Source organism: Zingiber officinale, chromosome 6B, assembly GCF_018446385.1.
Source record: "Zingiber officinale cultivar Zhangliang chromosome 6B, Zo_v1.1, whole genome shotgun sequence".
Lineage (NCBI taxonomy): Eukaryota > Viridiplantae > Streptophyta > Magnoliopsida > Zingiberales > Zingiberaceae > Zingiber > Zingiber officinale.
In genome coordinates, this window is record NC_055996.1 from 16,028,325 (window position 1) to 16,039,756 (window position 11,432).

Sequence of the window (11,432 nt, forward strand, 5' to 3'; positions counted from 1 at the left end):
TCATTCTGCCCCTTGTACCTTAATTAATTATTAATTTATTTAGTCAACAAACTCATCCAATCGCCTTTTGTCCCCACATTTTTATATATAATAAAACACCTACATCATGATCATCAATCCTCACCACCTCTTTCAATCAACTTCTCTAACTCTTCCTCTTCCAAGATTTCTTCTTCAGCTAGTTAATTTCTCAACATGAGCCAAGCAGCAGCGAGAGACAAACCTGTCTCACTCGCAAGAACAAAGCGCAAGGTTAGAATTGTGCATATATTCACACCGGAGATCATCAAGACCGACACCGAGAATTTTAGCGCCCTAGTGCAGCAGCTGACTGGGAAACACTCAAAGCAGAGAAGAACTAAGCTGAAAGCCATCGTGAAATCACGGTCTCCGCTTTCGAGCACGACGATCGCCGGGGAGTTGTTATTGCACCAAGAAGAGACGACTGCGGCGAGGCCCTCCAGTCATGGGATGCTGAAGGATGAGAGTTTCTGTGGCGGATTGTCGAGTGGATTCGGAGACGCCGCCGAAGGGGCAATGTTTCAGGACTTCGACATGTGCCATTGATGTGTTCGATCAATTGCTTCGCAGCAATGCCCACTGTGTGATATGTGGTTCAATTATTACTCGACGACTTGAATAAATGGAATGAACTTTTTATTTCCTGGTTACAACAAGATACGATGCAACATACATAACAAGCAGGAAGAACAATTAAAGCCACAAATTAAATCAGCAGAAATACATAAATTGGCGTGTTGGAGCCTCCCTCTCCGATCTAGCTAGAGCATGCTATCAGCTCGAGATGGCAGTCTTCTGAAGAAGTTGCTCGGCACTGAAGGTAGCTTGCTCCGGAACCTCGGATGGCGGAGCATGTAGAGGCCGGCAACCAGAGACACCAGCCGGAAGGGCGCAACAAACAGAACCACGGCAGCACAGAGACAGAACAAGATGAAGAGTAAAGTGGCTCGTGGATCCCTCCAGCTCAAGAGAGACTGCAGCCTCTCCCCCTGCGTCGCCATGTCTCCTACCACTGTCTGTATTCTTCCAGCCACGCTACGTAGCCTGTCATACCTGACGTGAACCACGTCGTGGGGCTTTGAGGTCGGGAAGGTGTCGAACTCTTCGTCGAGCTCGTCTGGATGCACGGCCTCTGCCCACGATAGCTTGGTGTCCATGTGGGGAGGGCTCCTGGGCCTGTGTCTGTAGTTCCACAGCCCAATCATGAACATGTAAAGAAACATGGTGGGAAGAATCAACTCGGGATACCAAACTAGTATCAGGAGCAGAACATGAACCAGAGCAGTTGTTATCGGGTTCCTCCATTGACACACGTTTCCAAACCATTTGAACATGCTTATGAAGCCTGAGAACAGCGACATGATCCTGAAAAAGTTGGCCTTGCTCCTCCTCATGCTCCACATGTGAGACTCCACATCGAGCATGTACTCCACCACCTCCTTCCTGAGCGGCGGCTCTGCCCTTCCGAGTCTTGCTGCCACAATGTTCATTGCCTGGTACCTGAGGCCGTCCAACTGGTTCACTGTGAATGGGTGCAGGTAATGCATCTTAGGGAGCAGCGGGTGACTGTAGAGGTAAACCATGTTGGCGAATGACAGGCAGGTGAACCGAATTGCCAGTCGAAGCTCCCCCATTTTCTTCACTCCTGAAGGTTGGAGGACGATCAGGGGGTACTTGTGTCTGTACAGTTTATCAGTTTCGAGCGTTGAGAGTCTGATTCTGATCTTTCCTATCTTCGTGTCTCTCGGAGCAGCTCCTCGATCGGCGTTACCAAGGTGGCAATTGTCGAACACGCCGATCGTGATCACCGTGCATGGATCGAACACCTCCCATGTGTACTGTTCGTTCCAACTGGGAGTGAACGTGCTGACCATGGTTCTTGTTCGGACCCATTTCTGTCCGTACTTGGCGACACAGTAAGCATCTGTGGTGCCTCTTCCGTCCTTCATCTTCATCGGGAGCAGATCCTCTGCAGCTAGAATCCCGACCTCCAGGATTCCGACTGGCGGTTTCCAAAGTTGGCGGGAGGTGGGGCGTTGATCGCTAATGTACATTGTTGATTCATCCATCACATGATAAGCTCCCTCGAGGCAGACTCGTAGGTGGATCCTACTCGCAAACCAGAACTCCCTTCTCGTTTCACCTTCCAACATCCCTACTCTGAATTTCTCCAGGTCGAACCATTGTGACAGCACCATTGGACGGTAATCCAACCTTTTCTCGAACAGTGTCAACGGCAGCGATGCCCTTCCCAGCACATCATCCTTCCTCGGGCTCACCCGGTCTTCGACAGTAAGCACTAGCTGTTCTTCAAATGGCTCTGCCACCACAAAGATGAGATCTTCGTTCCAAAGTGGATTAGCTGTGCCTGCCTGACAAATCTTCGTCTTGAGAATCTGATTTCCAACTTGAGCTTTCACGAAGAGCTCAGGGGCGCGACCTCTAGCATTTGATTGAACATCCTGCGCTTCGATGACATTGACTCTGAGGTACCATAATTTCGGGGAGACGTAGACCTTCGAGCGCATGTTGATTGCTCCTTCTCCATTGACGGAGGCGGCATCAGAGTGCCATGCCTCTGGAAACGCCTCGTCTGCCTGTGTTCCTATCCAGACTGCGAGCATGACTTCACCCCTCACCTTCCCTCCTCCTCGGCGGTCCTCCAGCCGATACCATTGTGGAGCTAAGGGGCTGTCAGGGGGGACTCTGGTCGGCACTTCATTGAGATCGAACACTACCTTTCCCATGTAGTCATCTCTACCAATCATCTCTTTGTCCTTTACGAACACCTCCATCAATGATGATTGGATACGATCCTTGGAGAATGCAAAAACCTGGTTCCATTCTGGGTTGGCCTTGCTCAAGTGCCTGGTGGTGCCTTTGTAGTTGCCCAGCTTCACCTCGACATAAGGATCGCAGCTCATGGTGATGGGGTTGGTGGATAGATCTTTGGCTTTGACAACTCGCACATAGAGATAGTACATCTGATCCACAAGGTCGTAGGTGCTTGTGAGCTTGTCATTGCCACCTCTGAGCCAACTAAGGACTTGACCTTGGCCGGCTGCTCCGATTGGCCGGTGCTCGCCAAACAGTGGATTTGGATCCTTCAGTTCATTTTGCTGGTAGTGGCTCATTCTTGCTGGTGAAAAAGCTGCATTGGCAAAAAAATTTTGATCAGACCATATACAATTCAACTGCAAAGAAAATCATCCACTTCTTACCTATGAGGTCCTTCTATAATGCTTCTGAGACGAAGTCAAATTCAATGGAAGTTTGATAGGTTACTGTCTCTATTCTTCAGTATGAGCGTCTTTAGCATCCTAGTTTCAACTTTCAAGTCCCTAAATTCTTGTTCTAAGCTACCTTTGCCTCCAATGGCTGCAAGGAAGCAGCATGTTGCCCTGAAACCTGCTACCCAAGCAAAGTTGTCCTATATCAATCCTTGGCAGCTCAATGTGAAGTAAGGAATAGAAACTGTACTTGGTACCTTACCTGATGCAGGGAACAATCTCAAAGTATTTTAATAACTTAGAACTATGTGAATTGATTCTTAGGTTTTCTACTCACTTCATTTTATGAATAATCAAATGAATAATCTTTGTTCAGTTTCATTTAGAAAAACACTGCAATTGAAACTACCTTCAGCTAATGCTTATATATTTCTGATAAAGAATTCTTCAATGAGCTGCATGCTCCCTTGATTAAACATATTATGACAGTCGTGCAATTCTTACTGATTATTTGCAACTTTTTTGCTCTGAACCATGATTAAATATGCCTGTCCTTGGCATTGGGATCTTTAATGTTTCCCTCTTGATGACATAAGGAATTAGAAGGCATTACCTTGTGCGTAAAAGCTTCTCCCAAATAGTGGCCTTTTAGATACCTTTATTCCTAGAACAGCTGTGATTGTGAAACATCCTATAAAAGCACTATTCATTGGGATTTAGAATGAAAGTGACGTCCTTACTCATAGAATCTCCATTTTCATGTTTCCTCTTGATTACTGAAAGAATCAGTAGTAATGAGCAACACATGGATTTTGCTGCCTTTATTCCTTGTCCAGCTTAGTGTGTGGCTATGGGAATCTATTCCGTTGCACCCCAACTTGAGGAAATAGTCTGAGTTTGTAGATTTTGTAAGATCTAAACCTAGTTATGGCTATGCAAAAAAAAGCTCAATGTATTTCAAGATGGCATGCTCTAGCTAGATGTATCAATAAGCCTATTGAGTCCCAAAGTGGGTCATGTTCGACTCGGTCCCATGTCATTCTCTACGCGATGCATGTTTCAGTTGTACAATGCTTGACATTGGCATGTGGGTTAGCCCGTGTGACATGAATACAAGAGGCTTGGTTTATCTAGCATGACCCAAAAATGTCAAACTGAGTCAAGTCGAGCCATGCCATGAGTAACATAGTTCTCTCTTCGCCACACCCTCACATCGTGGCATGACTTTGAGTGCAGGAACATGGCTTGGTCACTAAGGCCAAACGTTGTTGATCGAGTTTAGTTAGTTGGTTGGTTAAAAGCTCTAGAAATGCCTATGGAAGAATGACGAAGAACTGTCCAGTTTGTTAGAGTCCTTCCGGCCACAAAATCTAACTCCACATGTCATTCTCCCACACATTTCAACCGTTGATCATCTTCGTCAAGAACACTCCTAATCTTCTAAGATGACAACCGGATTCTTGAAACTGCTAGAGAATCTAGATGGAAGCTAATACGACATATAAGGGGTGGTTCCAAGGGTATTGCGAGGACCATAGTTAAGGTAACATGGCGATTAATAGTCAAGAAAAGGAGGTGGTCAAGGTTGAGCACTACGTGTCTACTCTCGACCGGCTTTAAGCCGATTGGATCCCAAGGGCTCAACTCTCTCACGTCTTACGGACTTAACTCTCAATCTACTCTTGTCCGCCTTTAAGCTGGTCGAATCAAAACGGCTTAGTCCCCTCATTTCTCCTAGGCACGACTCTCAGTCTATTACCGTCTGACTTTAAAACGGTCAGATTGAAAAGGCTCAATCCACCTCACTTTTCCTAGGCATGGCTCCCAGTTTACTCCCGTTCAGCTTTAATCTAGTTGACCAAAAGGGCACAGCTCCCCCACATCTCATGGGCCCAACTCTCAGCCTATGCCCGGTCGGATAAATTCTGGTCGGACTATTGCTAGGAGACAATCTTGTTAGGGAATCACAACTACTTGTCAAACAATAAAGGCTAGTGGTCAAAGAATATTCGATGCATTAACACATGCATGAAGCGGAACCTTCCTCTACCCAATGGGAGTTTACGATATACTCTCTGTCACCCAACATGCCCTGACACCCAACATTCGCTGATGCTTGATGATTATGGAAGTTATGAAAGATAGTATAAAAAAAGGTCCTCTTCGTTGGCCAGGTACGCTCACACGTACTTACACTCGCATCTATTACTGTTTTACTTTCGCATACTTTTTTTGGCTCTGCATCTTCTGACTTGAGCCTCGGAGAGCCTGTGCCAGAGACCTCTTCCTTGATTTTGGGCTTTAATGCTCTCGGATACTTGGTCTATTGTGTTTGCAGGGCCGTGAGTACTATCAGCGATCTTTCTGTCCTTTTTTGCATCGTCGGCCCTCAATCTGGATCCTCTCCTAGTCAGCATTCCAGGTACATCGCCGACCCTCCATCTGACTCAACTTTCGGATGGAATATGGAGCAATGAATCTCAGGGGTTTCTTTATTTTTTTAATAAAAACTCAATCTAGTTCCTCCTACTGAGTGTGAAGAAGAAGATTCTCATGTTCAGTAAATAATGTCACTTGCTTATTTGCCTCTCCCCACCTTCCACCTTCTTCGCGTCTGCAACTCCCTCGATCTCCCTAAAGAAGGCAAAAGTAAGTCACGTGCTGCAAGAGATCGCATGATCAAGAACAAGGTTCCGGGTGCCACATTTGGAAGAAGAAAGTTGCTGGAATCTGTAGCTTTGTGCAGCATTGGAGCAACTGCGCTGCATGCAAGTGAGCCTGCCAAGGCCGTCGAGCCAGAGATTCCACAAGAATCGACGTCGAGCAGGATGTCGTACTCCAGATTCTTGGAGTACTTGAATGAAGATGCAGTGAAAAAGGCAGACCTCTACGAAAATGGCACAGTCGCTATAGTGGAGATATCCAACCCAGGATGAACAGAACCCAGAGGGTCAGAGTTCAGTTCCCTGGATTGCCTCCTGACCTGCAAAGGAAACTCAAAGAAAAGGGTGTAGATTTCGCTGCACATCCTGTGGAACCCAACATAGGCTCTGCAGTCCTAGACTTGTTGGCGAATTAGACTTTCCCCATGCTGCTTCTGTGTTCTTTAATTTGTTCTTGAGATCTTCTCCCTTGAATTAGCTAGGAGAAGCTAACTTGCCCTTTGGACTCGGGAGGCAATCAGTTTGAACACTGCTTGATATGGTGCATAACGGTAGGGTCCGATAAAGCCAGACAGTCAGAAGTCAAGGGGGCGTGACAGTCAGAAGTCAAGAGGGCGTGGCAGTCAGAAGTCAAGGGGACGTGGTAGTCAGCAGTTAGGGAAAGATGAAGCTGGGTCGCCTGATGTCATCAGCCGCATGATGCCTGATCGGGTGCTTACAGATCATGATCCCAGATCTGAGACATGATGTGCAATCGGGGTAATGCCTGACCTGCTCCGACTGGTCGAATTTTCTTAGCTCGATCATATCTAGGTTTGGTGCTCTCGGTAGACTAACTCCCGGTTAGCTCTTTAGTAATTCAAATGGGAAGATGGGGCTCTCACCACAGCTCGTCCTTCTCATCAAGACTCGAGCCAAGTGTTAAACCTGACTGATCATCCCGAGCTGCCCCTAGTCACACCCAGACAAGACAGAAGCACTAGGCGACAACAAGGTCAGAGAATCGTAATCGCCTGTCAGAGAATAACTGTCGTATGTCATGGAATATTCCAATGGTCTACGGTCATCTACGAATAGAACCTTCTTCCAGTCCATGGGAGGGTGTCACACGTCCTCCATCACTCGACAGATCCTGGCACCTGACATTCTCTGACATCGATCAGGCTCCAGAGGTACGCACAGTCATATAAAAGGGTGGTCCTCTCCCTTGAGTAGGTACGTTCTCTCGCACATTCACACTTGTCCTCTACACTTCTTTTTTCCTTAATACACTGTTCTTTCGGGGAAAAAGTACCTGACTTGAGCATTGGAGGGCCTGCGCCGGGGACTTTTTCCCTGGTGTCTAGTCTCTAATGTTCTATGTGCTTGTCTGAGTGTGCGCAGACCTTAAGTACCGTCAGCTTAGTCATTGTCGTCCTTCAGTTCCACGTGGGGGTCTATTTTCCACTGCACATACGCCAAGTGTCCTTGAGTCACCTCTCCGTCAACACCAACAACACCTCAGTCAGCCTTCGTCTGACTCAAATTCCGGACAGGATCAATTTGACCCCTTCTATGGGAATCTCCTTCACTTGTTTTGGAACGTGAAGATGGAGGATATCGAAAGAATCAACATCACCATGACAGAAGGAGAATATGAACTATTCAAGGAGGCCAAGAGGCAAGCGACTTCAAAAAAAACAAACCACTGCTTCACGGCCGTACAAGATGCCTACAATTTCCAAGGACCCGACTCGCATCTCAGATAAGGGATTTAAGAGAAAACATTCCGAGGATTTCCCTTAAGCCTTCTATCGGGAGCCTGACCCAGACTATTACCACAAGGGCCCAGACTGTTACAATAAAAAAGAGAAACCACAGGCCTCCATCGTGGAGAGCTCTCTGCCCAGAGATTCAAAGAAAGGAAAAGTCATAGTCCTCAGGAAGGAGCCCCGGGGGGAGCTTGAGGAGAAAGTGCTCTTCTCTTTAAGGGTACTCTAGGAGAAGCTACCAAAGGGGTATAAGCTCTCAGCTATTGGAGAGTATGACGGTAGCAAGGACCCGGAGGATCATCTTCAAAAGTTTTGGAATGCTGCGCTACTGCACCAATACAGCGACGCCATCAAGTGCCAAGTGTTCTTAAACACTCTGTCTAGCTCGGCACAAAAATGGTTCGATAGACTGTCGAATGGGTCCATCACCTACTTCTTCCATGACTTCAAGACCATTTTCCTGCGCCATTTCACTAGTAGCAGGAAGTACCAGAAGACAGACCATTGTCTCTTTACCCTTAAGCAAGGGTCTACCGAGCCCTTGAGAAGCTATGTCAAACACTTCAACCAGGTAGCCCAGGACGTTTCGTCCGTTACCTCTGAAATATTGATGAGCGTCTTCTCCCATGGTCTGGTAGAAGGGGAGTTCTTCCGAGCCCTCATCCGAGAGCCTGTGAAGAACTTCGATGAGATGGTAGGAAAGGCCACTAGTTATATCAGCGTAGAAGAAGCCCAGGTGGCTCGGCGGAAAGAGGACAAGGCGCTTGCTCCTGCCAACAAACCAGAGAAGAGGCTGCCCAATCGTCGACTCAGCCTCTTTCGCATGCCAGGGATTCTCGACCGGGATTCCCGCCCAGGCAAGACTCTCGGATCGCTCAAAGGGTAGAAGTTGTCCAAGCCCCAAGACCCGGTCAGTGGGGACCTCGCTATTGCACTTACCACAGGTCCTACACTCATGCCACTGGGGATTGCGTCCAGTTCGCCCGTGATTCCTGGTGGCTAGCTAAACTGGGTCTGCCTCCACCTAAGATCGCACCCAAGCTTCAGAGGTTGCTAGCCAACCAGCAGGCCATGGTAAGTCAGTCAAGTAAATCCCTGCTCGACAATGCAGGTCAAGGAAGCCAGCAGCCAGGTCATGGCAAGGAGCGAGGGGAATCCCTGGAGGAGGAAAACAGGGGAAATGCGACCATCCGAGAGATCGGCATGATCTCCAGAGGGCCCATGGACGGAGATTCTGTTAGGGCTCAGAAATCTCATGAACGCCACTTGGAGATACATGTCGTAGGATGCAATCGAAAACAAGTTATTGGGCCCATAATCATTTTTGGGCCGCAAGACCTGGAGGGGTTGGAGCTCCCTCATGATGATGCTCTAATAATCAAAGCCTTCATGGCCAACAGTTGTGTGGCCAGGGTTTTTGTTGATACTGGAAGTTCTGTCAACATGGTATTCAAGAGTGCATTCAAGTGCATGCAAATCGATGCCAGAGAGCTCTAGCCCATGGCCACTTCATTATACGGCTTCACCGGCAATGAAGTAAGACCCATGGACCAAATTAAGCTAGCCATCTCTCTGGGAAGCGAGCCCCTATTGAAGACGCGAAGAAGCACTTTCATTGTAGTGGATTCCCCATCCTCCTATAATGTCATCCTGGGAAGACCGACATTGCACTAATTTCGGGTGGTAGTCTCCACCTTTCATCAGAAGATTAAATTCCTCGTGGGAGATCATGTCGGGGAATTCAGAGGAAAGCAACTGGTCTCTCGCAGATGTTACATCGACATGGTGAAAGTGGAAGCCCGTAAGGCTCAAAGAACTCACGATGGCAGGATACACGTCATCCAAGATGAACCTTTACCCATAGCATAGGAACTCATCCCTTGGGAGGAGATCCAGCTCTATCTCGAGCGTCCGGAAAGCCTCACCCACATATCTAGTTGTTGGTGCGGGTAGCACTAACGGTCTAACCCAGGTTTTGATGAATGACAAATAGGTTAAGTTAGTTGTGTTGTTGTCTGACACTTTGATCAAGTGTGCAGGAAAAGTCCAGCTAGGTCGACGGGCTGACCGGATAGCTGGCGAGAAGTCCAAGCGGGTCGACGGGCTGACCGGACGCTTGGCGAGAAGTCCAAGCGGGTCGACGGGCTGACCGGACGCTTGGCGAGAAGTCCAGCTAGGTCGACGGGCTGACCGGATAGCTGGCGAGAAGTCCAAGCGGGTCGACGGGCTGACCGGACGCTTGGCGAGAAGTCCAGACGGGTCGACGGGCTGACCGGACGTCTGGCAGGTAAGTGAGGTAAGTCACTGGAGGGGAGTGACTGTGAGGACGCGTTCCCGGGAAGGGGACATTAGGCGTCGATCCGGCTTAGATCCATTTCGGATGTCTAAGTCGAGATCGTGACTAGATTCCGGTCTCGGAAAGACGGAATCTAAGTCATACTCTCTTTATCTATCTGTTGAACTTTAACTGTGCTAACCATTTGTTTTACAGGATATATATTTGCCTCGGACTAACCTTGTTTTGCAGGAAAAAGGAGTCTTTCTGGAACAAGGTGGTCCGGGCGCCCGGAGGGGATCCGGGCGCCCGGAGGTCCGGGCGCCCGGAAGGGATCCGGGCGCCCGGAAGGCGAATTTTATCCAGACACCTCGTCGCTACGTGGAGCATCTTGATTTGAGCAGTTACGTCACACTCCAGGCGCCCGGAAGGGATCCAGGCGCCCGGAACAGCATATAAAAGAAGCCCCAGACAGGAGCTTCAGAATCAACTTTTTTGAGAACTCTTCTGCTGATCTTGCTGCTCGACGTTCAAGTGCGACGCCAACAACGCTCCGACAAAAGTGCTCTTCCGGTTTTTGTTTAATTTTCTTTTTGTCGGTATTGCTTTATTATTACTAGCATCTCCTGTACTTTTTCTGTAATCATATTTCGACTTGCTAGTGATTGCCCAACGAAAGTGGTCAAGGACCACGGGCCTTCGAGTAGGAGTCGTCACATGTAAAAATATTTGTGTCTACTTTATCTTTTTCCGCTGCGCTTAAACTCTTGTTTTGCGAATCGATATTCACCCCCCCCTCTATCGAATCTAACGGTCCTACAAGTGGTATCAGAGCAGGTACCGCTCTGATTTGGTGCAACCACCAATCAGACAGGGGTGAATTTTTTTTAATTAATTTTAAAACTGGTGTTTCGATAACTTAATATTTAACTAATCAATTTAAATTAGTGCAACACGAATCTAGTTTTTTTTTTATCTTTTTCTTCCCGCACTACTAATCCAAGACCAAGTCTTGGGATATTTTTTTTTTCTTGGTTATTTATCTGTGCACAGAATGTCCCAACAAGAAGGATTCAGCACAGTGCGACCTCCACTCTTCAACGGGGGCGACTTCCCTTACTGGAAGAAGCGCATGGAGGTCTACCTCAAGACAGACTTCGACCAGTGGATGAGCATTACGAAACCTTACAAAATTCCAGTGGACAACGCCGGGAATCTAGTGGATCCTGAAGACTGGACAGCAGATCTCAAGAAAAAAGCATCAACAGAAAATAAAGCGATCAACACTCTACAGTGCGGATTGACAAGAGAAGAACTGAACTCAGTCGGTCCACACAAAAACGCTAAAGAACTATGGGACAAGCTGATCGAACTGCACGAGGAAACAAGCGACGCTAAGGTAACAAAACGAGACCTGCTTCTAAATAAAATTTTTAATATAAAAATGCAGGAAGGAGAAACAGCGAATCAACTACACGCGAGGATCAAGGAC

General features: G+C 47.7%; 3 protein-coding genes across 3 annotated transcripts; 2 read left to right on the plus strand and 1 right to left on the minus strand.

Annotated features, from left to right (window-relative positions):
• Positions 1-113: 113 nt before the first annotated feature.
• Positions 114-693, plus strand: LOC121992104 (VQ motif-containing protein 17-like). The gene has a single exon (XM_042546257.1). The coding sequence runs from the start codon at positions 196-198 to the stop codon at positions 565-567; it is 372 nt and encodes a 123-aa protein (XP_042402191.1). The 5' UTR covers positions 114-195; the 3' UTR covers positions 568-693.
• Positions 636-3,516, minus strand: LOC121992103 (FT-interacting protein 1-like). The gene is made up of 2 exons (XM_042546256.1): positions 3,243-3,516; positions 636-3,172 (listed from the first exon to the last, which is right to left on the minus strand). The coding sequence occupies exon 2, from the start codon at positions 3,153-3,155 to the stop codon at positions 783-785; it is 2,373 nt and encodes a 790-aa protein (XP_042402190.1). The 5' UTR covers positions 3,156-3,172; positions 3,243-3,516; the 3' UTR covers positions 636-782.
• Positions 3,517-7,503: 3,987 nt separating this feature from the next.
• Positions 7,504-9,162, plus strand: LOC121990798. Its single transcript, XM_042544863.1, has 3 exons — positions 7,504-7,574; positions 8,008-8,547; positions 8,610-9,162. The coding sequence occupies exons 1-3, from the start codon at positions 7,504-7,506 to the stop codon at positions 9,160-9,162; spliced, it is 1,164 nt and encodes a 387-aa protein (XP_042400797.1).
• Positions 9,163-11,432: the final 2,270 nt, after the last annotated feature.

What these genes read in the sequence shown, in the direction of transcription:
- LOC121992104 (XM_042546257.1), top strand. Translation starts at nt 196, where the DNA reads ATGAGCCAAGCAGCAGCGAGAGACAAACCTGTCTCACTCGCAAGAACA.
- LOC121992103 (XM_042546256.1), bottom strand. Translation starts at nt 3,155, where the DNA reads ATGAGCCACTACCAGCAAAATGAACTGAAGGATCCAAATCCACTGTTT.
- LOC121990798 (XM_042544863.1), top strand. Translation starts at nt 7,504, where the DNA reads ATGGAGGATATCGAAAGAATCAACATCACCATGACAGAAGGAGAATAT. An exon ending in CTATTCAAGGAGGCCAAGAG is followed by an intron (nt 7,575 to 8,007) that starts GCAAGCGACTTC and finishes GCACCAATACAG; the next exon opens with CGACGCCATCAAGTGCCAAG. An exon ending in ACTCTCGGATCGCTCAAAGG is followed by an intron (nt 8,548 to 8,609) that starts GTAGAAGTTGTC and finishes CACTTACCACAG; the next exon opens with GTCCTACACTCATGCCACTG.